This window comes from Bombus vancouverensis, chromosome 9, assembly GCF_051014615.1.
Source record: "Bombus vancouverensis nearcticus chromosome 9, iyBomVanc1_principal, whole genome shotgun sequence".
Taxonomy (NCBI): Eukaryota; Metazoa; Arthropoda; class Insecta; order Hymenoptera; family Apidae; genus Bombus; species Bombus vancouverensis.
The window spans coordinates 15,874,667-15,902,652 of NC_134919.1; the positions used below are offsets into that span (position 1 = coordinate 15,874,667).

Sequence of the window (27,986 nt, forward strand, 5' to 3'; positions counted from 1 at the left end):
TGTTACTGAATTTGCATATTTCTTCTTTGACTGTGGGTATCTCGAGGTCGCGATGTATCGTTTCGTTGGTAACATACCAAGGTGCATCTATCAAGGATCTTAGTTTTCGATTGGAATCGTTGAAAAATTATTTTATCAATTCCATTGATTGGAAACATTGAAAAATGTTGGAATTACTTGCTCTTCCCCATAGTTGGATTTCATAGGTCCAAACAGGTTTTAATATGACCTTATATAGCATTATTTTACTCCGCACGCTTAAGTTGGAACGTCTGAGAACCCTAAATCGATATAAAATTGATCGTCTCCTCTCAAGTGTCAACGGTTCAATGAAGCACAGAGAATGCAGTACCAAGACGCGGTATAACGTAAACAAAATGTCGAAAGTGTCCCTCATGCATCACGCTGTCTGCACAATTGCGATTTCCATTGGTATCCTGGTTAGAGGTTAGCGAAGGGAAGAGAGGGATTTTCCTTGTTTCGAAGACCTCGAAAGCTGGGCTCCGCCTACGTCTGCTTCGAGCTTGTCTCCTCTACGTTCTCTTTCCTAGATTCTCGCGTAATGCCGACGATAAATCCTGGGTCTCTCGCTTCTTGCCTAAGTGCTGGCGAAGCAACCAGTTTCCATCCTTAAATTGTGTCCCTTGAAACTATGTTAGGGGAGTCGTTGCGGAGGTTAATCGGTCAGAAAGATTCTCCGATCTTATATCGGAGAAGCTTGTTGACTGTATTCGATTCGACTTTTTCGTCCCGAGTTTCTTGCTCATTGCTATATTGGTCTGTAACACGGATTCCTTGAAATCGATTGATATCGATAGCATTTTATTTATTGTCTATCTTTATTACGATAGAAAATTGAAGTTCGAGGAGAATTTTACACGCGAATAAAAATACGATACGATATACGTGTACAATATCTTATGTAAGTAGGAAAGATAAAAATAACAGATTACATAAACGATATGTTATGAGAATGCTTACCAGACACGTTATTTTTGAATGGACTGCGGATTGTTATACGTGTATGGGAAATTTAAAGCTACGAAATACATAGAATGCATATAATTTGCAAAAATGTAGAAAACATCCAAAATACGGTATACTCGTTATAATATCTTGGTGAAATTCGGTTCAGTATTTTAAAAATAATATCTGCAGATTACCTACAACCATCGAGCTTTAACCACAGTACCTGATTATAGTATTCCGGAGCTAAATTCATCTAGAAATCTTATACACAAAAATCGCTTACGCGTGATCCAATGAGAGCATTCGTAGTAAGCAATTCGGTCAATCCAAATGAAAATCTCTTGACCGATGTCTGACTTGATGCGATTTGACCGTACCGAGTTTGAATCGAGCTTAATTCGAGAAACTCGAGCGTTCAATCAAAAACCGACCATCTACCGTATTGTTGGTGCGTCGCGTGTTAATTGGAGTACTCGCAAGAACGAGCGTGTGCGTGAAATCGATAGCCGGTGGTTGATTGCACGATCAAAAATTAAAGGTCCCGTACAGGTTTCGTGATCGCTCGATTTTCATCCAGCTGATTTATTCCTTTCCCTACAGCGAGCCACGACACGAAAATACGTATTCTCTGAATCCTCAGACGTTTATGAATAGTTGGTTGGCATAAACGCTTTGAACGTGCGCCACGTGTCCAGTTAGCCGGTTGGCACACTATAAAAAGCATAATGCAAGGGTTGAAATGAAACGCAGAGATCGTTCGTTGTACGCGAAGCAGCGTTTTTAAACGCGTTATTATTTATACGCTGTGTAAAATGGTAATCGCGAGGACGGAAACGTGCAACAGCGTCGCCTTTTTTCGTGCACGCAAACTCAGCTGGGAAAAAGAGACCAGACTCGGCTTAACGATTCTGTTTAATGGACCGTCTTGTGTAACGTATGGCGACATAGCGGTTAATGTTTTTATTTTCGCGCCACGCGGGATGCGACCGAGCCACAGGTATTCAACGTGAATTTTCAATTATAAAATAGATGGGTGCAAACAGAGGCTGAGCAAGTGGGAGCTTCGCCCCTTTCCGCGTTGTCGCGGGAATAATAAAAAAAACGAGCGTGGATAAAAACGCGATGCAGTAAGTCGACCGTGCTTGACCCAGGCGATATATTCGATACACCTTACGAGCTAACAAATTTCCTGCTGGTCTGAAAAACGGGCAGAGTTTATTATTTTTCGATTATTATACGCTTTTTTATTTCTCTGTTAGGATGCATCGTTTGATCAAAAAGAGGAACTAGAGCTTGAAACTAGCAAATAAATGACTAGAATGAATTTTCAAACGTTTGTATATTAAAACACGTGGCTATATTTACTCGATTATTCGTCGATCAAGATACTTATTATTAGGTTACCCAAAGACTCGATCACTCGTGGATCAAAATGCTTTGATAATTTCATTTGCCAATATTCGTGTTTGAAAATATTCATGTCGTGTCGAAAAGTTTCTTTCGTTTCATAAGGCGCAAATAGACGAACAGCAATTTCCGTTTTATATTATTTTATTGAATTAGGTATGGTCCATTTCGTTATATTTCTATTATTACGTTCGCGTATAATTCAATAAACTAATATAAAAGAAACAATATTGTGCGTCTATTATTTCCTTACAAAACGTAAGCGACTTTTCGGACAACCTAATAAGAAGCACGGTGTATATCCATCGGTTTGATGCCGCCACTTTGAAATATCCTGTACAAAACAAGAACACGTGGTGGTCAAAGGATGAGACAGAAGACAGAATCCAGACACGGAAAAAGAACTTGCGAGCATTTTTCACGTTCGTGAAGCGAAGATGACCGCGAGAATACACCCACGCGGGAGCGGCTTGCGAGCCGAGGCGACGCCGGACGTCGACGGACGCCAGTTTGAAAAATAAAGACAAACGAAACGCGGTATTATGCGAGCGTTCCGCTCGGAATGATAATTTTTCAAAGAGTTTCTCGCGAGCCTCTGTCTTTTTTGGGTCGTCTTCGTTTTGCGATGGAGAAAGTGGAAAGAAAAAAGCGTGGCGTCGACAAGTGAAAGGTTCTCTCACACATGTCCACGCGGCCGTGAACTCGCCTTCCTTTCCCTCTTCCTGTTCCCCTTCGTTTACCTCTTTCACGGCCTTTACACCCCCGAGCGCCCAGCCTTCTTCCACCTTTCTGTACTTTTTTCTTTCCACTTTCTACGGTCCTAACCTATTCCGCCTTTGTTTCGTTGGCTCTCGACTAGATCTTTCTGGGCCGATGAAGCATGATCGCGTTCACTGTTAGAGCGATAACGCGTAGTTCGAGGAAGGTACGAAGGAATAGGGTGAATCGTCATACGAGAATGGAAGAAATTTACGTGGAGGCTTTTGGTGATTTGATAATTTTATGATAGATGGTTACTAAAAGGATAATATAATAAACGTACAAAAATTGATCGCAACGACGATGATAAAACGAGCCGCAGAAAGTTACATACTTTTTTTTCCATTCACAGAGTTTCCGAATTTGATCGAAATTGCAGTTCGTCGTTGTTATAAAAATCGTACCGACGAACGATCCAATCATAGATTACTCTATTACAATACAATAATCGATTAATCGCACTATCAAATTTCTAGAATCTACATTTTACGCCGTTCCATTTACAGAATCCAATCGCCGATATCCGCAGTAATTAATCCGAAAGCGCGATGTGTACCGTGTCCAACGACAACACAAAGCATCCCATGTATCTTCCGCTGTATATTTCATCAGCGCTTAATAATTCTATTATCGCTAATATGCCAGCGGCACAACCTTCGTATCTCTATCGATAACCCATACATAATTGATCGATCATAACCAGAAACAATTTCCAACACGTAACTTCTCTGCTTGCAGATTCGTTGTAGAGCGACGATCAAGATGAAACAATTATCCTGGATCTTTCTTCAGCTGCTGTTTCTGACCTCGATGTTTCCTTCGAGCCTGTCAGCCTCGACGAGGTCACGGGGCAAGAAGAAGGTCGCCAAAGAGACGAAAGAAGTGAACATCTGCGCGATCGAAGGCATACAGGCTCCTATGTACTGTTACTGCGATAACAATACCATTAGAAACGCCACGGAAGCCACTTGCGTCGTGTTGAGCCCGTTCAGCATTAACGATCCAACGTGGAATTACTTCACCTCGCAGATCTACTTACAGAAGCTAAAGTTCGTGGTTCGAACGCCAAACGGATTGGAATACATACCGGTTCAACTGCTGAGACAGCTGAAGAACTTGCAGAAGATCACGTTCCAAGATGCCAGCATCGAGGAGCTGAAGGAATCCGCGTTCTCGAACCTTCCTACGATCACGGAAATCGATTTGAGCACGAATTCCATTTCGACGCTGAGGACGCACGCGTTTGAGAACTTGAAGAATCTAACGGCGATCTTTTTGAACTCGAACCGGATCACCGAGATCAATAGGTAGGATCGTTCTTTATTTTGTTAAGCTCTGTTTTAAATTCCTTCGCGCATTTATATTTGGCATGTTTCGAGTAGAAATTTTTTAGAATGACGGTCATTGAGAAATAATTTTTATAGTTTCATATTTGAGAAAATATCTTTGATAAATGATCGAAGTTATCGTAGTTAAATGGCTAGTAATTCGTAGTAATTCTTAGTAATTCGAGATCAGCTTTTTTTTATTCGAGAAAGCACCGACAATTAGACTACTTTATCTTGCAATTCATATCTTTACGAATACAATTGAAATAGTAGACACTAGACAAGCATCTGTTTCGCTTACAAAATATTACAAGAGATACTATACTTTGGAAATTTTATATATTTTTGCATATCAGCGGCATTATTCTCTGCATTTTTCTATCTAAATCCCCTTTGAATCTTCCATAAATGCATAAGAATTCAGTGTCTACCGATAACCTATAGTACTCAAATATTACTTAATAAGAAATAATTTCAATAATTCCGGCTAGACGATTATCAAAGTTCACGTTGGCAAAAATATTTTTGTGATAAATAGTAAAAGTTACTATAATTGAAATAACTTTAATAATTCGAGGTTGCTCCGCTGTTAGTTAAACAGTTACCTGAATTGGTTAAACAAGAATCGCTGGTTGCAATTTACCACACATAAACGTCGTTCGATGATGTTCGAATATCCCCTTTCCTCACCCTTTGTAATTCCGGCTGATTCGTTCAATTACACTCTATTACGGAGTCTGAGCTCGAGTAAAGTGAAAATGTCTTCCTCGAAGGGAGCGTTTTACGAGCCGACTGCATAAATTGTCGTGGAATTTCGCGATGCGCGGAGAATTCGCGTTTCGGAGAATCAGAGGACTCCTCTAGCAAATCGAATCGACTCCTCGCGTTAGAATGTCTCGAAATACGCAGTACGCGATGTGTTCGCTTCATTAATTGTCGATTAGGCCATTACTGACTACATATAACCTGTGATTAAATGTACGTTATCACGTTCAGAAAGATTTAAGAATAATTTGATTAGTTATTCATTAGTAAAGTTATGAAGCTTTATTTTCGAGAGATTCGTTAGGTGTTCGTTACTGGGTCGATCGAAATACTCCACTAGCCTGAGTTCTTGTCCTAAGGAATATTCTGTTCATCAATTTTTAATGTAATTTTCATCGTTACTTACGTCTTTCATATATGCGACAATTTATTCATTCGTACAAAGTCTTTGCTTTACTTTTTCAAATATTTTTATAGAGTATTCATAATCTAATTATAATCTAATATTTTCTTCCTATCAAAATGCTTTACAAAGATGGAGCAAAGCGATATATGTACATCTGTAATTGTCTGTCTCTCCTGTGGTAATTGATGGGGTAAAAATGAGTAACCGAGCAAAATAGTTGATTGTCGTAAACGGATAGAAGATTGTGATAGTTTGTTGGATTAAATTATTATCTTGTTGATCCCTTGGGAGCTGTATGATAAAATGTTAAAGAATGATGGAAGCGACGAAGAATTATGAAGTATTTAATTCCACAACGATACATTAAAAGTGACAAAGAACGAGTCATTAAATATGTGTTTCGTCTTTTTTTTACTTTTTGTTCGTTTAATTCATAGATAAATTTTATACGATATATTTTATAACATAGAACGCGTAATTCCACGCTAGAGGTATTTTCAGTGTCCATTAATTAAATACATTAAGTTATGAAAGATAATATAGCAGATATTAGCATAGATATTAGCAGGCAATATATTCTTTGATAAATTTGAACAAATTATACTAGGTATTATTTGAAATGATATAAATTCATAAAATAAAATACACGTGATTAGTTCATGAACAAAGCTTCAAATAGAATATTTATTAGAAGATAGGAACACGATGTCTGACTAAACCTTGACCTGTGTCACTTACACGCTTCAGTCCTCTTCACTGCATTTTCTCTTGTATGTGTGTAAGCACAAGATAAAAATTGCACTCGTGATACTCATAGCTTTCGACTAAAGTTAAAGTTGTTTTTAATGAAATAACTTAATGACAAGTTAATAACAGAGATTAAGTCGAGCAATGTGTACTACGCGAATTGATCAATTACATTTACACGACAAAGTGAACAGAGTTTATAAAGTGCACCTGGCAATTAAGAGTTAATCGATAAAACACAGTTAACCGGTTAACCGGTTAACACAGCTCCATTCGTGTGTACCAACCACATTAACGCGATCAGAGCAAACTTATCGAAGTCGTTAATAAACAATTGAATCAAACAATCCAAGTTTAGCTCGCCGATGAAATTAATGGAACGCAAATATGACTGATGTGAAAGCAAAACAAAATTCTGTTTGTAGAATTCTGTTTGTAGCTAGAAACAGATTCTACTCAAATCTACCAATCTAACTTTATTGTCAAAGTAATCGAATCTTTCGAACATATTTTACGATATAACAAATTACAGTAATTACTAGTTCAATTAATTAAATCGCTATATTCGAACAACCAACGACAATTTACGTGATACATCGTGTGTGTGTGTGTGTGTGTGTGTGTGTACAGAACGTACTGTAATTGGAAAAAGTATGCTTTTTAATTACATTCTAAATAATTATTTGAATAAATGAAATTGTAATGTTTGGACAACCAACGACGATTTTCCATTTATCTGATAAAGTTTGCGCGTATACACGCTGTAATTAAACAAGCGTAGTCTTAATTCGATGGTCAAAGTCCATATATTGTCATACTTGTCGTACTTTCAAGATTCTGATTAAACGAATGAGAAATCTAGAAAGCGAACAACGTTGCCAGCATTCGTAACGGTATATGCATTATGATTTCCTATCTGGCGTGCAAAACGCGACTTGGGGTGCATACCGAACGCATTATCAGGCGTCGAAAGTTGCAACTGGCGGCTCGTTATCGACGAAAAGTCTGAGGGTGTCGCGCGCGTGATCGCGCGAGTACTCGCAATCTCTGCATCGCGCCGCGCCCTGTAACATCATAAATAATCGTTGACGCTCGATATGAATGCAGTCACGCGATAGAAACGCGGACAATAAGGCGGGGAATCTCGATCGCTCGACTTTCGTCTAAACGCGGTCGCTTAGGGTAAACGCGGATAGACGACAAAAGATTGCTCGATGGGGGAGTATCCTGCCTCTGTGTAGATTTCTCGAGAATATTCCGAAGGGTTGAAAGGTGCCGAAGCGGAGAATATGCGGGTTTAATTGATCGAAGGGTAGGATTAATCGTTGGAAGTGTTTCGAGAGTGTTTTAGAAGTACTTAGGTTGATTGATTTTTTATCTCGCGGCGAGTGACGTGTTTTAAATTGATTTCAGATTACTTTTCAGCCTTCTTAAGATTGGCCTGAGATAAACTAGTGATTGTATTTTTATATATAAAGGGGAGCGACAAATTTATGTAAATCTACTTGAATTTTATAGGTTGATGAAAAGCGTAGAAGCAAATAATCTGTACGTTTTAAATTTTCTCAGGATCGATGTGAGGCAAGATAGGAATTGGAAATTACCATGTGATTATATTTTTATTTTTGAAGGAACGACTGAAAAATTTCTACGATTTTACTGTATATTTATCGAGCGAATTTTGTAGAATGGAGACGTTTGACCCGTATCGAGTTGGTTCTATACGTAATAGTTTACGAGATGCTTAATAATGAGGATCGCGTTTTATGTGCCGATACACGAAGCATTCGTGACTTTACGGCTGCTTCAAGGAAAGATATGGACCGAATAGCTGTAGTAATAGATTTATATTCCTGTAGGAGCATTACGTATATTCTTTCTTTACGTTCAATATCACTCCCGTTAAAGATACAATTTATATATTTCGATAAAAAGCCTCGTAGTTCTTATTGACAAATATTTTAAAAATCGCGACGTGTCCGTACAAAATTTCAACGTGATTCACTTCTTTTATCTATCTATGAAACTTCGTAAGAACATACTTTATGATGTAAATAATGATGAACATACTTCATGATTCATATACCTTATTTATGAATAAATACAATTACTATTCTAAAGTCGTTATTTCAAGAAATAGATTATTCTTCCGTGTAATATTCTTTCTGAAACTTATAAGCTTTGAAAAATGCTTTCTGCTTTATTCTATCCAGTATCTGGAACAGTATTCGCTATTGTATCTCTTCTACCACTTGCCCTACTATTTTACAGAATTCCTTCTCCTGTTATTTCCCTTGGCACTTCTATCACATCGATTCTCCGAATTGCCATATAGTTAAAAATAAAAAATATTAAACATTGAAATATAAACATATCCAATTCCATTTTTTACTCTACGTAACACTACGTATTTACTGCGTTTAATCCAATGCGAATCACGCGTCATCTTTTTTCAAAAGTTCCAAGTTCCTCGCAAAAAAAAACTCGAAATCATTCGAACCGAGCCACAGCAGCAACTTCAAAACACAACCGTCAAAAGTCAGCAACCTCATCCTTCTTGAAACAAAACAACTGCTCCTTAAGGAGCGCATCCCTATCAACGTCGAAGCTCCGACATCGATTCGATACACCAAGTATGTCGTTCGTGTTGCGCGGCGCCATTAACACGGTCATAAAGCATCCTCCTCGTGCAACTTTTTCCTGGAAACTCTGTCTCTTCCATCATTCTCGCAGCTCGTCTTGCCATCTTCGTTTAACCCTAGCGATACGATGGCTGCTTCATTCCAGACCCAGTCAAAATGTTGAAATTACCCGTTCGGGTAATTTGCATAGAAACGAATTGATTATTTAGGACTTTTTGGATTGATTATTTTAAGAAGTTGTTAATTCTGCTCGTTCAATTTCCAGAGACACGTTCGTCAATCTACCATCGCTAAAGATACTCTCCCTGAACGGGAACAACATCAGCACGTTGCACGACAAGGCGTTCAAGCATCTGACTACTTTGGAAGAACTGCAGCTGGTCGACAATCAGATCAAAGTCATCACCGCGGATAGTTTCCACGGTTTGAGAAGTCTGCTGAAGCTCGACATGCGTAACAATTTGATCGCCATGATTGGCGATAGAACTTTCATCGAGATGCCCTCGTTAAGACAGCTGGACCTCGATCAAAATGAGATTGAGTATATTTCGGAGAAGGCGTTGGACGGAATGAGGAATTTGAAGAAGTTGAAGCTCAGTGAAAACAAGTTGGTCACCCTGGAACCGGATTTCCTGGCCGGTGCACCGGGAGTGTACGTGCTGGACTTGAGGGATAATTCGCTAAAGACCTTGACCTTCGATAATATCAAGCCAATCGTGACGAATTTATACAACAGCAGCAGCCAATTCTACCTGAGCGGTGAGTGACGGTTTCGTTCTACATTTTTAGAAAGTTGTCCGATTTTGAAATTCCTGTTGATTCCTGTTGACTAAATATAAAGAATAGTAGGAAGTTTGTTAAAAATTGTGCACGGCGTTTTAATAAACTATAAGTTTGGAATAATTTGCCGGACATCTACGAGCTCGAGCAATAATCCTATAAAGCGTGTCAATTACATACTCGATTAGAAAACCGAAATTGCTGAACGTCACGAAGAAGCTATAAAAATTCTGAACTAGAATAATCCAGGATAGAAATTCCATAAAAATAACGAGAAGCGGAGATTACGGAATGGCGATCGACTTTGGTGACCGCAATTTTACGATCGGCAAAAATTCAACTCTCAGCGGAACTCTGACGAAATGCCCGTAACAATTTTATGGAGACCCTCCAGGTCGAATACTTAACACCTAATACACCTATAAAATCGCCGGTCAGGAAATTGAGATTCATCGTTCGTAATTGGTTGATGAAAACGCTGCAACTTTCTTCTCGTTGACGCTTAATAGATAATTTTCTAACGATCCTATAATGGCCGTCGTTAAGGGATATCCCACGCGAATATCTGAAATCTCTTCGGTCGACTTACGCGCCCGGCAATTGCCCTTTAGCCGAGCGATCGGGATACGATGTTATCGTGCCTGGAAATCTTTAATTTTCATGGTTAAACGAGCGATGCGTGCCAATTTTCTGACCACTCGAGGGTTGCAACCCCCATGCCACGGTACCTTCCCCATTTTAACGATTATCTGCTATTTTACTGGTCGATTTATCAGTGAATATGTCGCAAAATTATGCCTTCTTCCGGATTCTCGACAATTGCTTTCATTTCTCTTTTTAGTTTTTACTTCATTCTACACTGCTCATAAGTATGCAGAAGCATTTTGTTTTCACAATTCGCGTGAAATACGTGCTGTTTATTTTGATCTCGATAATATTATGCTGTATGATTAATTACCGAATGATTAATTTGCTTTAAAATGACACGGGCTGTTATTTTAAAAAAGCAACCAGAAAATGTTAAGAATTTTTTTATACATTTTTACAAGTATTTGTCAACTGCTTATAACGTAAATGTACATATGTCTTGTCAGAATTTGATCAGTTTCTATTGTCCTTACAATATCCCGCGTATTTCTATGAAATATTTGCTGAAAATATACTCGTGTGTGGATACAATCGAAGTATTCTGTTGGTTCGTTATCTGTTCTCTAATTAAGAAAGATTCGAGACTATTTTAGTAAATATATGTCGTGTGTTTCATCTTGGTAATCGTGGGGTTAATGGGAGGCAAGTTTAGGAGGAGTTCTAATGAGTTTCGCTTCGCTTTCGTAAATTTAGATTTACTCGAGTTTCACTTAGGTAAATTTGTGCGGCTCACGAAAAAGAAAAAATCTCTGCGAGTAAATCATGTATGATTAATTCCGTTGCAATTACGGCATGTTCAAACTAAACAAAATATAAGAAAAAAAGTAAAAGGTAAGTAGAAGGAAGTTTCTTTACCGAAGGAAAATTCTTCTTCGAAAATCTCGCGAGGAAACGAGATAAAACGTTCATGCACGATACAAACCTATCCATAAGTATCAGGATTCCTGTTGCCCTTGCACAAAACGTCATAGTTTATCAATCGTTGATTATTGTGGAACCACAATCGCAATTTTCTTTGATCTCCTATTTTCGAATCGAACATCCTGCATTAATCAGGATTTCGCACGAAGAATTTCGTACGAGAAATCCATTTTTGTTGATTGTGCAATTTCCTTTCAAAATACACACGATTAATTCTAAGATCAAATAAAACGAGAGAAATTGCCGTAATATAAAGTTGATGGGTAAAATGGATTTTTAAATTGTTCTGCTGTAAAAGACACGTACGAGACCTTTACAGGCTAATATTTCAAACGAGGTTTAATAATTTGTCAGGTTTACCTCGTTTTTCTCTAGATGTTCTGATAGTCACGAACAGACGTGTACATGGAACAAAACCTACAAGTTTCCATCGACTCGTCGTAGGCGCACGTGCATCGCGATCAAATCTCAATGAAATACCTCCGCAATCCTTCATCTCGTGGCCTGACGAACGATAAAAAGATAAAAAAAAAAAACAAAAACAAAAAAAAGGATTATTTCCCATCGGAGCCGGCCCCTCTAGTTTGAAATGTAAATAATCCCTGGCAAAATATTTCCAAGCGGCGTGCAGTTTCCGATATCGCAGAGGTTGGTCTGTCTCTCGCAGCGCGTTCTATCCATCCTGAAATTACCATAGAGCGGCAAAAAGGCCGCCTCCGACCATTGTCTGTCTTTTGAGAAGCGCAACGATAACTGTGGTCTGCCTTCAATCGCTCAACACTAACGATAAGACTCGTACAGTTCCGAAAATGTTGTCTTCTCAAAACCACTAGCCTCACTGCACCAACTGTATCAGTTGCATCACGGTTATTCTTCAGCTTTTGGAATCTCGTCTAGTAGACGTCACACGTTCTTATGGTAATTTACCATTAAATACAACTTTCTGAAAAGTTATGTGAACCAAGTTGGGAGAACAGACAATGTGTCGTTGATACAAATATTTAAAATGTCGAAACATTAAGAAAGATGGACCAAAAAGTTGTTGATAACGAGCACTCGAAGATTCTTTCGTACAATTGTAACCAACATCGCTTTACCGTGATCGAGATATAGCAAGTTTGATACGTCATATTTTGATTAATATTACGTATCTTCGACAAGACTGTACATCTAAAACTTCATCCATCTCATCTGCGAGAATTCAACGATATAAATAATTGATTCCTCTATTATTGACGGTTGTAAAAACATCGAATGTGTATCCAGCATTCGAACATTCACCGAAGTGATGGGACTCTAAACTTCACGGAAATTCAATATTTTTCTGTAAAAAAAATATCGAAAGAAATATCAGGAAAATTCTAATCATGAAAAACTGATAGAGAATCCTCGAAACGCATGAAATTCTAGGATACACTGTGATATTCTACGATATATCGAGCTTTGAAAACCATCCGTCTACTTCTTTTGGTATCCCCAGAAATAGCCAAAATACATGTTCGAACTACAAGCAGGCCAGGGGAGTTTCAAGTGTCAAAACGTTTTACGGGGCTGCAAAACTTGCTTTCGTACCGAACGAGTTAATTGAATTGGACGAGACAGGCCGAAAAGCTGACCAACTTCCTGGCAAATCCTGTCCAGGACGACGATTTCGCGGCAAGAAATTTCGAAAAGCATAACTTTAATAAGAGAACCGATGAACGTCAGACAGTGGGTCGTCGACCCTCTAGCACTTGACAGCTTCGAATGCGGGTACCGTAAGGTTTGGGGATAGGAAGGAAGAGGTAAAACAAGACGATTTTCAGAACGAAGTTTCTAAGGAAGGCAAGAACTTCCTGATGGAACTTGCATATTCATGATAACACTTGGTAGAACGTTCGAGTATTTTTTATTTTTAATGTTCCAATTAACGAATCTATAATCGTGGAAATTCTTTATTTGGTTATGCTTCCGGTTTTATCTGTACAACGTCTGGAAAGACATATGACACGATTTGGGACGATGTTTAGATTCGTCGAGTTCGCGATTTCAGTTATTCCGTCTCTTAGTAATGTTACATTTTTATCTGTTATTTCATTGTTTCGTCTTTAATGGATTTATATGACTTGCAATTTGTGGGAAAGATGAATGGCCTGTTATGTGCAAAAATGTTTTACCTTTTTAAAACGGGCAGTAAACCCAAGAAGTTTTGTACGATACCAATGAAATACGAATGTCGTGGCAATCAATATTTTGATAATATTCAGCGATAGGTGAATAAAAGAGCATATATTTAATCGTTAAAAATGTGCAACAAATAAAAAACAATGATGCTAGTTAACAGCGTATCGAATTTTACGGTTGTTCTCCTGTAAAAGATAGAAAGTGATCTTCGTTTATACTAACGCGTTTCAAGTCTGTGATTAATAATAAATATCGAAATAATTCGAAGCCAAAGATTCTTTGTGTTAACACAGAATAATAGATGTATTTTTCACCCAATTTTCCAAATATTTAAAGCAACATTCTGGTTATTATCAATCTAATTTTAAAATCGGATAACAGACGAAACGTATGACTTTTCAATATCGCTTGCATGCAATTTTAAAGAGCACGGACTTTACGAGCCGATAAAACGATTATGAAACGAATGGAGTCGAAAGTAACAATGATAATTTTGGTATTATATTGCCAAACGAAATACCTTGATGATAATGATAATACTTTTAATCAATGTTTGAACAGCGAATTCAATTAAGGATGATCATTTCGCTGAAGCAGTACACCGGAAACGTATATTGAATTAAACGGCTTTAATATTAACTCGCCTCGTCTAATTTCGGCAATGTAGTGATCATTAATTAATATTAACAGGGAGAATTGAATCGAACGTTATTACACGCGGATAAAATCTTCTTCCTTATATAATAAAATTATTAGATATTATTATTACATTGGTAATGCACATATGCAATGTCATATCTTCACATACATAATCAATAGCTTAATTAATCCTTAATCAATAGCTTCAGATCTTAATAATTTCTTCCAAATATCATATATTTAATAGAAGTATGATTTAAAACACTTTTTCAATATCTTTTAGGAAAAATGAAAAAATTAATTTTTCACGCTTCTTAGATGCACATTTTTTTCAAGCTGTATTTGGAAAAATATAAAAAAGATAGAATGTAGAGGGAAATATGTATAAAAAAGGAGAGACGATTCAATCGAAAGTTTTCAGGGGTTCGTTCAGTTTATTGGACAACCGGTAACAGGCATATATTATTATCTAATTTAAAATAACTATCATGCACGGATATAAAATTCATATAAAGTTCTCTAATTTATTAAAACTTGCAGATATCGATATCTCAGATAACTCATATATTCGAAATCTCTCGACCGATTCTTCAACGAAAAATTAATGGAACGTTTTAGAAACTCCAATTACGATTCCATTGTTCCTAAAGATATAATGAGTACGTTATAAATATGTTGCGAAACAGCCGTCTAGCCAGTCAATTTTGCAAAATTTACACCCGTGAATGTTAGAATCGAGTTGCGGAGCTTAATGATTATCGTCGTTTCATAAAATAAATTAGAAAGTGATCTGAGAATTTCGACTTTAAAGCGCACCTCCTCATATCACCACTGCAAATCACGTTCCATTTACGAATGAATCACGTTTGAAGCGGATTCCCGCTGATATAGAGTCATCAAATATACATGGCGCATTAAATTCGAACGAACCTGCAGAGGATTCTATTAAAAAGGCTATCTCTGTACTTCGCTATTCGCGTCGTCGTGTTTCGATTACGAATTAATAGAAGTGTGCGCCTTTATATATAAATTCCATAGAAGGTATATTATTTACAGTGGTCCACAAAAGTATATTTAGAATAGAAAGCTTTTATAATTACATTATATATGCATGATCCAATATACATTATTTTTACATTCCATTAGTGGTTATTTGTTGGGAATTATTTAGACATATGTATGTATATTCTCAAATATTTAAGGTAGAAATTGGTAAATTTGTAAATTTGAGGAATCGAAAAGTATTTAACGAAGAATTTAACGAGCATGACTAGGAAAATTTCAGGTAATCTAAGATAAATGTAAAATCGTTATTTAACGCGGTCGTGGTTTAAATTGTATTCAAGAACCAGTACAGTATATGCCACGTAGATAAAATGATTCATTAATAATTCATGCCCCGATTTCACTTGGATACCTTGCAATATATCGAATTTGTTTATTTTCGTGGCATAGTTGAGATAATTCGTTCTATTATATAACATCGATTTTAATTTCATTACAATGCAGCATACTCTGACATTCGTGTTATTTTGCGCAGAAGATCAACGACGGATAGATTTTCGCTGACGTTAAATACAAAATTCAGCTAACCCAAACCCACAGAGTGTAGCGAATCGTTCGATTAAATTTACACTTAAAGAGAAGCGAACACAACTTCTATGCGACATCGAATCGGTGTTCACCGCAGAATATTTTTTCTAAATTACAAAGTCGTACTATCGTTAACAAATTTCTTAATGAGTTTCAAGAAAATGTAAAGATTCTCCTAAAACGTTAAAAGTCTTTTTCCTGATCGAAATTCAGCCGAGATTGAAGCAAAAAGAATCGAGAACCGCTATACAGTGTATAAAGTGAACCAATTGAAATGAAATATTTCAGTGTTATTTTAGTATTTTATTACGGCGCGTAATATTAAAAGAAAATTCGCGTCGATTGAAATTTCGCTTTGGAGGCTTAAAAACTGCCAACGTCGAATCCAATAAACTTCGGTGGCATTAATAATTATCTGAGCCACAAGTGTACGCAATGGCCAACGAAATGCGGATATTAGTATCAATTAAATCAACCATAACTTCAAACTATATCCGATTAATAGCAACCGATCGATTAACCTCAAAATGATCGATCGGACGCTATTAGTCAGTACTAAACCGCCATTATGCTTAAAACGCAATTCGATTTCATGAATCTTCCACAGAGGATTACAGTTCTCGCGATCGATATAATATGTAACTCGATTTCTCCCTTTCGCAGGCGATTTTATTTTTCTTCGTTCTCTCGTTCGTTCGACGAAGCTTATACCTGTCAATTTATAAATTCGTTCGCCAAACACGCTCGATCGCATTAGGTGGCATACACACGTCCGATGAGAGATACTCGAGCGGAACATTCGGTCAGATATCGAAGAAAAGTTCGATAACGAGACCGATGTCAGCACATCGATTTCATCGAGTTCTATATCCTCGTCTTCTCGTTCGATGGCTCGCGTTTATTTTCCTTCCCCTCAATAGGACGACTCCTCGATAGATGAATTTACATTCCAAACAGTTATTTCTTTGCCTTATTCTTTAACAGGCGCGTGATCGACGTATTAACAGACGTATTTTAATTTAATTGCCACACAATTCGGTTAGATGGTATTGAGAATGTATGACTGTGGGTAGACCGCTATTTTCTCGGAACTGTATTATGCAAAAATTTAATAAACTTCGTCTTCTTGCTTTTATCAAATAATCGAACATCAATTCGAGGTTACCAAGGAAATTTAAGAATCGATAAGGCTATAAAAAGAGCAAATACCCTTTCCTAAAAGTTCATGTACATGGAATATTAAATTCTTGAATCTATCGAACATATTGAAAAAGGATACATCGCAGTTCGATTAAGAGAGGCAGCTTAAATGTATCGAATATACTGATAAAACAGAGGATAAAAAAAGTCCAATAAAGAATCTTTTATGGAGCGATGAAACCGGAATAGATGATTTAAGATTGCCCGATAATAGTTTCTCTATTATAATATCTGAAGTATTATTTCCATCGTGTTCCATTAGACGTCGTTAGAACACATTTTTGGAGAACCATTTTTATTCTCTCAACGCCTTGCTGTTCCGCGACCTTCGAATTTGCACGCATAAATTTCACGATTCTCCAGGCAACTTATCGCGAACGCTATTCTCCAGCATTGGATATCGGGCAGGTGAAGCAACCGATTATAGGAAATACGTACTTGAATATGTGCGCCACAGGTGGCACACAGATGCTTCAATATTTAACCCCGATATTGTTCCTTAAAGTCGCGCGATATTGCATCCACCGCGAGGTATTTACGCCTGTACACGTGCAGGTTGAACGACTTTCCTTAAATTATAGAACTACCGTCGAGAAGGCAGAATAATTACCGTTGTAAATTTTATCTATTAATAAGTATTGCAAAATATCGTGTCATAAAGAACTCGACTTTGCTGCTTGAATAATGGAAATTTATAAATCTTAATTTTGAAGGATTTCTTTTAGAGCTTGGAAAATCGTATTATTTTGAGGAAAAAAATGGGAAAGTTATTATTATACGTGGAATGGTTAAAGAAAGTTAGGAATGGGAATATATTTAATTAAAAAAGTTGTTAATTATGCTTACGGTGTTAAAACATATCTGTAACGATATAAAATATATAAAATAAAATGAAATTTTATAAATAGAACGATACGTGATAATAGGATAATAAACTATCATGCATACTCTTCACGTTTACTACGATAATTAATATTCACGTTACTTTGAACAATTTAAAACGTAATTATAATTTCCTTTCACTTTAAAACAAACAGAAGAATTCTTCTCCTCTGTATAAAAATATTCGTTCTAAAGAATTACCAGGAATAATCCAGCCAGCTAAATATCTTTCTCGTGTTCGTTCGCGAAAAACATAGCAAACAAACCGAATTTCTTCAAATCTCTTTCACCAAGTACCTATAGTTCTGCTTAAAATCCATCAAGCATTCCTCAACTTCCGGCAAAAGATTTATCGTAACCGTGGAAGTGAAAAGAAAAGACATGAAATATCAATCTCCATTCCTTGTTGTTTCTCGTGGTACCGTTGTAAGAAGCCAAGCAAAGAGGAAGAATTATTACTTTTAGGACGAGCAATCGACACAGATACATACATTGGTCCAGCAATAGATCAATTACATATACGTAAATATATACACAGAGTGTCGTAAGATTTCAAACTTGTTTCATCGTGGGACGTTCTGTGTATACATTTGATGAGACGATTATTTGAATATGTAAAACGATACTCGTGCAATATTGTAATAATAATAGAGTTAATAACGACAATACAACGTAAAGTGGCAATTATCGTTAATATATCACGTTTAATAAAGCCTGGGCCGAGAGCAGAAAATACTGAAATTAATGAAACCCTTATGACACAACAGCGGCTCGATATTTCGATTAACAATTGATTTAGTTCGATAAAAAATGAGAATTTCTTTAAGTAGAACCTTTCGTTCTCTTGATCACGAAAGGGTTGGGATTTTTTGAAACGAGACTCGTGTGGTTTGGAGAACACGACTTCGTTGTTTCGAAGCTGTGAAGACAGGAATTTCGAAACGAGATTTACTTTGGAACAAGACTTCGCTATTTAGCTAAGAGACTTTGCTGATCTTTTCTGATTTCAGATCAATAGCTAAGACGTTTGTAACATGCAGTTTTATCGTCTCGAAAATAGGAATATCTATACTTGGCAAAATCTGATAAATAGTCGCGTTCTATCTGCTTCTTCGTTTATTTCCTCGGCAATTTTTACCACTTTTCGCCGATAATTCACAATTTTATTATTTTAACATTGAATATTCTCGAATATAGGAAAAACATTTCTCACTAGCACGCGCCTCGTTTGCCTTTCTCCTTCGTTGCGATATTCCATTTTCAGAATACGAATTGTATTTTAGGATTCTAGAAGCGCCGGCTATGAATAAGCAACGGGGAAATTTAAGAATAAATAAGCAAACTTATTCGTATGAAATCTTTGGTCGCGAACGAATAACGAAAATATCTACGACGAAAACGAAAATATAAAGTAAAGGAAAGTGGTTAAGTAACTTTCTCGATATTCTCGTTAATCTTTATTTCGGAATAACCGCTCTTCAAACTCGCGTATTTCTTTCGCATTCGTTCGTTCTTCCCCCTGGAAACTGTCATTGACCAACGAGTTCAAAAGCCCTAATGGCATCTCCAGCATCTCTACCTCTCTTTATCGATCCCTAATAGATCTCTCGTGTCCCAGGCCCATAAATCCCCGGCCTCTCTTCAAACAGCTAGCCGTCGCGTAATAGAAAAGCGACTCTGCGGCGTAAAATGCGCATCCGTTCGACGATAGAGGGTTCTGAAAGGCAACGAGAGGCACGAGGGATGCATCATCGCCAGCTAAGCTAGCTGCAAGAGTAATTGCTGGAAATTTATCACCTTATCGCGGCCGCTCTGCGATATATGTATATCGAAATAGCCTCTCGACCAGGTGGCGCGGCTCGTTGCTGCCCGATTAATAAAACGTACGGCTGCCATTTTACACGATGATCCTGGCTAATCGCGCACACGCGTTCGACCGTACGTTCCGCTTGATAAACTGTCTTCTTTTGCATAGTACTTTTTTTAGCTAAGAAATTCTAGTATTTTAGGTGTTTCGCTCTTTCCTTACGTCGATGAAGAATTTTACGCTTCTTCTTTAAAAATTGAGAAATTTTAGATCTTGTCCGAAGAAACTAGAGAATTTTACATGTTTTTGTTTTTTATGCAATTGAAATACTTGAGACGTTGTTTTAAGAAATTCCCACGACGAATTTTCGATCTCATTTTTAAGAAATCGAAGGATTCTGGACCAATTTTAGATTTTTCTTCTTTTCGCTCCAAGTAATTTATGGTATTTGTATAACAATAATTTACGGAAGGGGTAAAACGCGTACGTAATGCTATATGAAGAAATCAATTGTGAATTTTGTTCGTTCTGTACGTAACATAAAATCCAATGCAAAACAAAACTCTCGCGTGCTTCTGTTTGAATGTCTCGTTTCTCAGGCTGTGCAATTGGAAGTCTTTGGAAAATAAGAATCGTCAGTATAGTCGTGATTATCTGTAGAATGGAAGAATAGAATGCGTGTTTCAGCAAGCTAAGTTACGATATGTAGTCATATTTGTCGTGCGTTGATTATTCGCTCTGAACGGATATCGAGTAGCTGTCAATTGACATTTAAACATTACACGGTGATCATTAATGTCACGCTTTTATGCTTGAGAGATATTTTATGTAAATAATTGTATGATTCAAATGTGTGGAACGAAAGGCATGCAGTGTCGATATCGACCGACCTGCATTTCATGCATTTCAATTCAATTTCAAAAAATTTCAAAAAAAATAGCGCTTGTCAAACAGTCAATTAGTCGTTAAGAATCCTATTCAATTCTATCTTTGAAGAAATAATTAAGCATTGATTCTTGATTGATTGCCGACAGATTTTCAATTTATAAAAAAAAAAAAAAGATCGGATTGACGCAGTTGCTATAATCGCAGATTAGTAACTATCAATCAGCTGTTATTTATTCGCACTCGTTCAGCGGATAATTCATTTCGAAGACGCGCTAATTTGTTTCCGATATTTCGGTAATTAGTCGATAGGTCCAGCTGCAGTATGCGAATCGTTAGAAAAATAAAAGAAGAATATTTCGGATAATATCGTTGCTCGCAGAATATTACGAAGTTAACGAACGCGGTAAGAAGATAAAATTACTATGAAAAGTTAGGAACAGGTTATTTCGATTACTTTGATAGTTCTTGCATTTAGGTTGCTGCTACTTTCCAACTTCCTGTTTAACGTTGTAATAAAAAATCCATTAAAAAGCTACGGCACGTACACGATACGTTTGTAAACTGGCTGGTTTAGATGCATTTTTAGCAGAAATTAGACGTTTCTGTTATGCCATGATGAAAATAGAAGCAGAAACAAAGGACTTTCACGGAGCCTCTTAAGATCGTATCGGTGCTTTTCCGCTGTTTATTCCCCGATTCGACCCTTCTTGCGGCAGCGATCAGCTTGTTTCGCGATATTTCACGAGCTGAAACACGAACAACCGTCTCGCGAAACGTCTTAAATACGCTTTATAGGCGGCACGCGGCCGAGAAACGAGCAAAGGATAGACAAGCTTTGATTTACGATTTCTTCCAACCTTTTGTTGCGCTCCTTTCCACCGCGTAAGCTAGAAAAATGTTGATAATACATTTCGTACCGTTTTACGAGATGTCGACGCTTTCTTTTCTTAATTTTCTTGAGAAATCGGAGTTGTTATTAAAAGCTGTCCAAGTACGATATTTCGTTCCGTCGATTTTCATCTTAAAGTATTAATTATATTTGATTATTTTATACATTCTGTAAACGGTGTTACAGAAACTGTAATTATTCTTTAAATTTTACCACACGATCTTGCCAATCGAATTATATTTTTCCACTTGATTCAGATTACTTTCGTTCGAACAAAGGATCGTAATAATAATTCGTTGCTTATCTATTATTACCACAATTAATTATTACCACTTTCGAATTCACACTCTTCTAAACTGTTTCTAAGCTGATGCAAATCAAATATGATTATTCCTGTGCATAGAATGTGCTGTATGCGACGCATTATAATAATCGATACAACGTAATTGTCTACAGTCTTCGTAAATAATTCCTGTGATCCGAGGGATTAGTAATGCTCATGAACGCAGTCACCGTGATATTAGGATTAATCGGATTAAAACAATGACAATTTAAAGGGAATGGAGAACGATCTCGCGATGGCGAGTGTCCCGACCTCGAAATAAAGTCGAGGAAAAAACATTGGACGGTAAATCAAAGTCAGCGTATATTTCATTTGTACGTGTTTGCAGCCATGCCGCGTGCCTTCCACTTTGTTTGAACTTTGCTTTATTACTCACTTCGTTTAAATAAAATTATCCCGAAATTCCACTGCTAATTTAGACGTGTTTTCTGTGCTGCTTGGAACCTACAGACTAGAGGAAAAAACAGCTTCCTTTCTATTTGTCATCGAATTTAAGACGAATGTTACGTAATTCTTCAAAGGAGTAAACGTATTATGCCATGTAACTGTGATACGTTTTTAGGTCAATTACGAGCGAATTTTGTTTGCCTTTCGTTGAAAAAGTTCTTCCATCGTTGATATATTCAAATGATTTTCTCATATTTTCGTTAAATTCGACATATCCTTGGTTTTCCCTGAAATCACGAGAATCGCTACGAGCCTCGTAAACGCTGCCAATGAAACTTCGTAACGTTACCCGTAACGTGTATAAATATATTGATAGAAAGCGTCTATGAGTGTTGGAATACTTTAACCAATCTGTACTACATTTTCCGACTTATCCTCTGGCGAAACACCTATCAGTATCAAATATTTGCGCGTTGGTGGCCGCATTTTTCCAATACCATCGATCTCAAACAACATTTCGACGGTTGTGCATCGAGCGTCAATCGAAATCTATTAAACACGAGGGTATCGATCGCGTCTAATGGATTCGGTATAGCCGGCAGTCAATTCTGGCGGCCGCGTTATTTGCTAATATCGCGATATCGAGTTTGACTTTCCGCCACGCTCGAACAGGAAGGATATGTTTACGAGCCGGCGATATTCGCCTGTAAATTATCAGCAAATTCTGTTTTTACTTTGTCGGCTGTACTCGATGGAGAGTCGGCGTGGATGATCGTAAAACGACGAAACGACAACCACCGCGTGATCGAGCCGATTTGCGAAATAATTGCCTCGTGGCCTCGCCACCCCTGTCCGATCGCTGGAAAAGCTTTTCGGAAATACACAGCTACATACCAGAGAGGGATATTGCGACGAGATATCGTGTGTCAAAAGTTGACAATGTGAGAGCGCAGTTTATTGCTTCGTTACTTTTTATAGGTGGAATTTGCGGGTTTTGCTACGTTCGTCTATTTGCGCGGCAACTGCAGCGGAAATGATTGGAAATTTTAAGTGAGATATCAAGAGTTTAGAGTAGATTTCTCTGCCTTTTTCTAATATTTTCTTTCTTTTTTTTTAGGGGCGAAGGGAATGATCATAGCAATTAAGAAAGATAGATTTTCGTTAAATTTGGAAGAAGCTTCATCCTGTTTGAGAGAAAGATTCAAAGTCTCAAAGTCAATCAATTCTGGCATCTATACGAAAAATCAATGATTATCATCCAATTTCAATTAGCACAGTTTTATTCGTAATAATTAGCGTTATCTAATCTTTTAAGGTTACATTACAAGATTACATTAAATAGTATTCAATTATGTGGTAACAATTTCAATATGAACTGTAAGAAATTACTAGAATTTTAATGAAACAAAGAGAAGATGAGAATAGTTTACTGCAAACGCGCATAGAGAAATCTTTTTCTCGCCGCGTAAAACGACCAGGAAAAAGCAGTGTAAAACAAATCCTTATCAAAAGCGAGCCTTAAATCCTTCAGCTCGCAGCTCGTACTCGAAAGCGGGCAACAAATAAAAGCAATTCTAATCAAAGTTAGCGAAGAACAGAACAGCGTACGAGTAGATCGACTGTGTTCACGCCGTCACAAAGCGCGTCGACGTTCAAAGAGCGCGGCAGCGAGTTCAACCCTTTGACACGTTTTAATTCTTGCGCCAGCGCACACTCGAGAACCACCGCGTCAAAGTTGCTCGCGCCACACGTTCGATTTGAACGGGGGTTCAGGAAGGGCGCACGTGTCGATTTCGAAGCGTCTTGTTAGACGGGGCCGTCGTCAAAAACGCGAACGCGTGCTCGAGCAGAAAAGTTCGAAGGAGACGGTGGCGGTTAATGGACGTCTGCTTTGTACGACTACGGCACTGGGAACAGCTCGGTTTGTTTTACAACGATGCTTGCGCAGAATGCTTCGTGCAAGTAATACGATTAAGAGAAACATTTTTAAATTTACGTTTCATTCTTTTTTCAATTCCACGAAACCTACGAGCCGTAAATATAACTACGGTTCCAAGGATCGAGAACGTAATAAAATGTGAAACACAATACGATAGATCATGAAATCTCTGAACATTCGCTTCGTTTATTGTAATTAGGAAAATAAACGATATCGAGTTTCGGGATTAAATCGTTCAGTTATTTTAATGCAATTGATATTAAATGAAATTCCCTTAAAATTCAACGCGTTAAAAATAAAAACAATAAAAAAACGAAGAAAAATGTATCTTCGTATGTTTTCTCTTGGTTCTGCAATACGTGCGATCAGTTTCACTATTTAGGTCTACGATCGATTTCAAGGTAAGTCGATGATTGTTCTCTATCGACGTAGTTTCATGGTTCGTTGTTGCAACAATAATTTAACGAGAATAATTCGAGCAAGATTGGGTCAGTGGCGGCTAACAGCGGCTGCAACGCGATCCCTCTCGCCCCTGGCAAATAATTACGATCTCGAGGAGCCTGGTTTTTAAGAAACCAGATAACGTCATTCTTAATATTTCACGTTTATCTTCGCCATTAGCCGTATAAAGTCGAGGTAATGCCACGAGCAGAAGCAAGATTTATTTTATCTCGTAAAGAGCCCTGCTCGGACGTAGTAATTCAATATTTAGAATAACGCGAAACGCTGCTGAATACCGGCGCGTAGTGTACACTGTGGTAAGAAAAATGTATAATTCAAGAAAAACATTCTTAACGATGTTTTCCTTTGAAACGCGGGCTTTAAAAGAGAATGAAAATGGAGAACTTCAATTTGATATGTTACCATTAACTTTGGATATATTCGGTACTTGCGTTTCTTCCGGTGAACAATCCACGCTACATCCGCTATTATTTAAACTGTCGCTTTAAATAATAAACTAGTGAAATGAAGAAAATTAAAAAAACAAAATCTTTTTTTTTCTTTTTTTTATCATTGACTAGTAAAAAGTCGAAGTGTAAAAGAATTACGTTACGCCTGAATATAGCAAATTTTTATTTCTTCCACCGGTAAATTCCATATCATTATGATTGACTATTTGTACATAATCCTTCGCGTACAACGGACGAAAGTAATGGACAAGAGACGGATAAACAGAGGAATGAAAAAGAAGGAAAAGACGCGCCTGTGGCTCTTCATGACGAATTTCACGACGAAGTCCCGTAATGGGACACCCTACGACGAACGAAATGAACCGAGGCCAGGATGATTCCGATTCGACGGCGTAAAGTCAGATTTCATCGCGACGCGAGTGTGATTGAACGCGGTAAACCGTTACCATCGCCATTTTTTCCTGATCTCTGGTTTGCGCGTTCGTTGTCGCGGATTGCGCCGCGGCGAGTCCAGCTGCCCGAAACGACTGAAACGTAAATGGTTGAAAGTTAATCTGCCGTGGAAGGTAAGTAAAGTTTTTCGAAAGCTCACCGGTGTTCCAGTTCTTATAAGTGGACATTTTTTTCATAGGATACGATCTCCGACGAGGACGATGAAAACGATGGCAGAGTTGTGCAATTTCTATTGTTAGACGCGATAAAATTATTTTTTACGATTCAAATTATATTTCGAGTACCCGAGATCGTTCCCGTTGAAATAAAATTTAAAATCGCTGTTTTTAACGATTCCATTAACGTTTCAAGTATTAATCATTTCGACTTAAACCGGACATCCTGTATGGTAAAACATCGAGCCACCTATACATATATAATCCGTGACAATCGCAGCACACGAACGTTTCACTCCACCGAACGAAAACGACAAGAGACAAAAGCCACGAATAGTACTGTTACTCATAATCATTTCAGCCATCGAAGCACGCGATATGTAAAGGGTAGACTAGTTCCTTTTCCGGGTGGAATATCACGCAGGTCGCAGAGCTACGTCAGCCGGTAAAAGCGGCGATATTTCAACGTGGCCCACCTATAATGACTCACAGGAAGTCACGTGTCGCTTCAGTCGGTATACTATATCGCGAAGCATTACGCTTAAAACGTCGCGCCAAAAGTCTTCAGGGACCAAGAGAGCACTTTGCCAACGCGCACACCGCCAATTAAGTGCTACCGATACTTTAAACTAACAGCTTAGCCGTAGCATCGCTCTCCTCCGCAATGTGGGCTACGTTCGTTCGATGTTTTCGAGAAGCCGAAGCAAAACGTCGAATATCGCATTTTTCTGACGAGGAACGACGTAGAAATTTGCCTCTTCGTTTGAGTCCCTTAACGATCGTGATCGAGTGTGAAACACGGACACGCTCGGTCAATCATTTTTTGTATCGATGTATTTGTGAGAATACAATCGCTCTCGTTCACTTCCCATTTTGTGTTTTGCATTATTTTGGGTGCGGTACAGGCAAGAGACAATTTCGCTAAGACAAAAATTGTGTATCGTCGGTTAAGTGGAATGAAATTGCACGCGTTGAGCGGTTAAACCGTTGAGACGTTATGCGAAGTTTATATCAAGTGTGCAAATATTTGGGAAGAAAATTGCAAATTTTTGGAATAAAAATATTCTAGAAGTTATTACAGAGAATTATAGAATTATAGTTCTCGTAATTCAAAAATTTAATTAACAGTTGAAATCCCGAATGGGCGGCGAATTTTCAACGAGGTGTGGCGAAAGAGGTTCATCGCGGAGAAAATGAATGGTTTGTTAGTACGTTTGATGAGAATTGAGCGTGGAAAATGAGAGAAATTAAAGCTACCAGTTCCGAGAACTAATCTTAGTAATTGTACGTCCGAAGATAGATTACCGTTGTTAGAAGTTTCGTCTTAGAATTTACTGATTTCTTCTTTACTTTTTCCTTCCACTATATACATATGTATGTTACTTTGGAAAAATTAATTGAAACGCAATGGACAAGAAGGAAAGCGGAAGAATTTTCTTAAATCGTGGAATATTTCTTATAAAATTCTATCGACAATTTTTCGTTCAATTTTTTGTATCACTATCTTTTTATATATTTTACGCCTCTTCGTTTTATATTAATTCGTTTCCAATTATCTCATAATGAGAGATACCCGCGTGACAGAGGTGTGCACAAATCTTATTTTAATAAATCGTCGACTGGCTTCACGAACGATAAAAAACTGGACAAAACACAATAATCGCGTCATCGATGCTGCTAACGATCAAAACCTAACAACAGTGAACAAGGTAATTGAATCGATGCAATGTACGCGTCCGTAAAAGCGAATTTATCGAACATATCAAAGCTAAATTGTCTTATTGTTCGAATTTGACACAAGCATAAATCCTACGACTATGAAAAATAAGTCTTCGTATTTTTTATACATAAAACATAATCCTACTATTGCGAATAATTACCATAGCCCGATTCGAAACTCGTATATTCATCATTTTCATCCGAAAGATGAAACTGTCGGTCATATATCGAGCTTGCGAATTCAAACACGATGTGCACGTGTGCATTTTAAATTACAATATTGACTTCAGCCAACGTGGAACCGAGCGTTTTCCGCTAACGCGCACAATGACTCGTGAATCGATCTCGGCCACGAGATGAACCCGATTCGCGTCCCACCAATAATCGGTCGCAATAATCGAATCGTTTCGGCGTTTCTCCGTTAATGAATAAAAATCAGCGAAACCGAGTGAACCGAATAATGAACAAAAATGATTTATCGGACGGCAATTGATTTTTCACGGTAGAACGATCTGCAACCCACTGCACCGGCCCGTTTGACCAGCTTTTAATTAAGGATTACTCAGTCGAGAACCGTGGTTCGTGAATGTGTTTAACGTGTTTATCCGAAAAATTAAGGATTATATTGGATTATCAGTAGGGTCTC

The 27,986-nt window shown here is 37.6% G+C and overlaps 1 protein-coding gene across 2 annotated transcripts in view; it reads left to right on the forward strand.

Annotated features, from left to right (window-relative positions):
* Con (leucine rich repeat protein connectin) overlaps positions 1-27,986 on the forward strand; it is a 349,474-nt gene that overhangs the window by 213,740 nt on the left and 107,748 nt on the right. For both annotated transcript variants that reach the window (XM_033337975.2, XM_033337976.2), the window contains 2 exons: positions 3,874-4,442; positions 9,289-9,782. In XM_033337975.2, the coding sequence (XP_033193866.1) occupies positions 3,898-4,442; positions 9,289-9,782 (1,039 nt within the window). In that variant the 5' untranslated portion in view covers positions 3,874-3,897. The remainder of the gene's footprint in view (positions 1-3,873; positions 4,443-9,288; positions 9,783-27,986) is intronic.